General features: G+C 36.1%; 1 protein-coding gene across 1 annotated transcript; it reads right to left on the bottom strand.

Annotated features, from left to right (window-relative positions):
* Positions 1-819: 819 nt before the first annotated feature.
* Positions 820-2,003, bottom strand: LOC132062523 (uncharacterized). Its single transcript, XM_059455073.1, has one exon. It carries the CDS (start codon positions 1,845-1,847, stop codon positions 1,254-1,256), a length of 594 nt encoding a protein of 197 aa, XP_059311056.1. The 5' UTR covers positions 1,848-2,003; the 3' UTR covers positions 820-1,253.
* Between the last annotated feature and the right edge of the window lie 1,035 nt (positions 2,004-3,038).

Genomic DNA, 3,038 nt, shown 5'->3' on the forward strand with positions numbered 1-3,038 from the left:
TGGGTCAATATCTAAAAATCCTATGTGTCCTCCGCTATTCGGTTTTAGCATTCTGCCACAATTTTTTTTATTGTGATATCCAGAATGCTATTCATTAGCTCATATGATGTCTTCAAAAGCGTATAAAACATATATATCGAGATTAATTATCACTTCACAACACACATGACTCTTGGTTTTCACCAAATCTCATCTTCCTAGCCAGTTCAATGCTCTAGCAGTCAAACTCAATCTGGTTTCTTCTAACCGCCTTGAGTTTGCAGGGGATGATAAGATATATATTAGAGATATCCTATGGTAATCCTGAATATTATTCTTAATTTAGGATCTACATTAATTATAAATTATTTTATTTTATTTCTTATTTTTCTTGTCTATAAATACCGATCAGCTCTCTAATATTTTTATCAATAAATAGAGATATTCATTCGCTAATTTCTCGTGTGTTTTCTATGTTTCTAAAAATACGTATGCAATTGCTTGTGGTTTTGTGAGGTTCTTGGAATGTGGCACCCGATTGAGCTGGTTCTTCTAGTTTCCTGCCCGTTGGACACTGGTATATGCCTGTTATTATATTGGGGCGCTATATATATATTTCATTCTTTTAGCTTTAGCCATGTATATTGGACTCATCTAAAAGCGCTTTCATGATTGGAGGTCCCATAACCAACAATTGGCAGATACGGAGTAGAGATATTTTTAAAAAGTGAAAATGCAAGTGTTTGAATTTATCCCAGGTTAATTGGACTAGACAACTTCTTACACAACTTTATGAGTTAAGCCTTGCTTCCTTGATAATATAACATAAAATACCTAACATGGAAAAAATAAAATTTGGACATATACTACAATGCTGTAAATCCATGTTCTGCTTCTGGACCCAAAAGGGTAAAATATTCAGTCTTTTGAATATGATCGAGCTTGGATACATAATGCAGATAAATTGGACGATTTTACAACTGAAACCAGTAATAAAGAGTACTTTGATAAATTTCCGCTGAAACAAGAGCGTCATGTTTGGTCAAAATTCTTCTCTTTTATTCTCGTCAATGTTTGTTTAACAGTCGGACATATTGATGCAGAGTTACTTCGAAAAGAAATGTATTTGTGACCTGCTTTTATCAGTGGAAAAATGGAATATCTCTTCTACGTACAAAAATCCCGCAATGCCTCCTATATAGAAAATACTACTACTACTACTAGTAGCTACTAGTACTTAACGTCTGCAACTCTCCGGCAGTCAATTTGTATCTTTAATTAGCGAGTGTCTCATGGTATTGTAAATATGATATTTGTCTTTGAAGCTTTATTTGCTCATAGAACTTTGCAATAAACTCCTCAGCCTTCATATCAATTGCTTCATCGCCACCACCAGCACTGATCTCATCCTCAGACACCTCGCAGCTTACATACTCATCCTCCTCTTCATCATAATCATCATCCGCACCCTTCAAGAAACTCCTCCTTGGAACATTGTCATTGTTATGATGGTACGTTTCATCGTCATAATCATTATCGTTATCAAAATCAAAGTCAAAGTCGACTTGAGGTTTGATGCATGGAATATTTGGCATCTTGAAACGCAAGGAAGCAGGGCGATGCATTTTAACGTGAATAATAGGAGTTTCATCAAAGGAAAACTCACGCTCCCCATAATGTAGTGCCCCATAGTGATCATTGGTATGACGGAGGCTTTTAATATATTTAGGAAGCAAACGGAGATCCACAAGGTGCCTGTTCTTGAAAATGCCACCTTTTCTAGCCCATAACAAGGCTAAACGTAGAACGTTCCAAGCTCTACGAGCAACCACTGATCTCTTGCTCTGCATTCTCGACTTTTCCTGCATGGTTGCAGTTCTGTTTTAAGATTAGAAGATAGCCAGCAACGATAGTTTGAGATGACAGCGGCAAATTATAGAGAACTTGTGTGTACTTTTTGGAAAATCTCTTATGCTTTTTGTTCGAGGTGATCTTTATGAGTAAAGAGCTTTTGAAATGGTTGTGTTGAGAGAGAGGCAGAAGCTATAAAGCTATATATACCACTAATGCACAGCTAAGAAGTTTGAGAAATGAGAGTGAACTCAAAGTTACGCGGTTTGAGGGAACCATGTCAATTAAGAAATTAAAAAAAAAAAAAAAAAAGAGATGAATTGATAGGGGCCCCGCCCCCAACCCCAATTGACCAAGTCCAACTCCTAAGGCTAAAGCTGGCATAGGGAAGTGTGTGTTGTTCTGCGGGCGGTGCAAACTAGTGGGGCACACGCCTTATACGCTGCGGAATCAGGGAAAAACGAAAGAAAAAAAAGCTTACTACTCCTATATTAGTTAATTACTACTAACCCAGTACTACATGAAACTAATAAATACATAGGAAGTTCTTTAATGTAAATAAAATTCTATGACTTAATTATGGTTAATTAGTATATATGTATGATCTCATATTGATCGATTTAAGGTGGTCTATAATTTACTAAAAATTCGATGTAATTCACACGATTGTGTACAAACCAATACAGACGAAGTAACACGAATATTTTCTCAGCTGACCGGTGACTTCTACTATCCAGAAGTATTCAGAAAGTGAACAAGATGCTGCTTCCTTGGCCTTCCGTCTTTCTTTTCATGCTTTGCTAATCTTCGACCCTCAAACGTGGGTAAAGTTTGTTGCCACACGATAAATTACTGTAGTCTAGATGTGAATAAGTATTTTCTAAGGAATCAACCTCGCTCACGAGCCCTAAATTGTCTCTCCTACTTTCAATTGACGTGCATATCCTTCATTCTGTATTTCTACTTCCATAAATTTATCAACAATTTAATTGCTGCCGCTACTCATCTATTATGAGTACTACTCCCTCTGTCCCAATTTATATGACACTTTTCGCTTCCTGAGATTCATAGCTTGTTTGGCCTAGTTTTCAAAATCAGCTTATTTTAAAAAGTACTTTTCTAAAAAACATTTTTGCCGAAAAACAGTTTATGTTTGGCCAATTAATTTAAAAGATATTTTTGAGTAGCAATTTGTATTTGACCAAGCT

Source organism: Lycium ferocissimum, chromosome 7 (assembly GCF_029784015.1).
Source record: "Lycium ferocissimum isolate CSIRO_LF1 chromosome 7, AGI_CSIRO_Lferr_CH_V1, whole genome shotgun sequence".
NCBI lineage: Eukaryota > Viridiplantae > Streptophyta > Magnoliopsida > Solanales > Solanaceae > Lycium > Lycium ferocissimum.

Bases quoted from the DNA above. Each gene is read 5' to 3' on its own strand.
- LOC132062523 (XM_059455073.1), bottom strand. From the start codon at position 1,847: ATGCAGGAAAAGTCGAGAATGCAGAGCAAGAGATCAGTGGTTGCTCGT.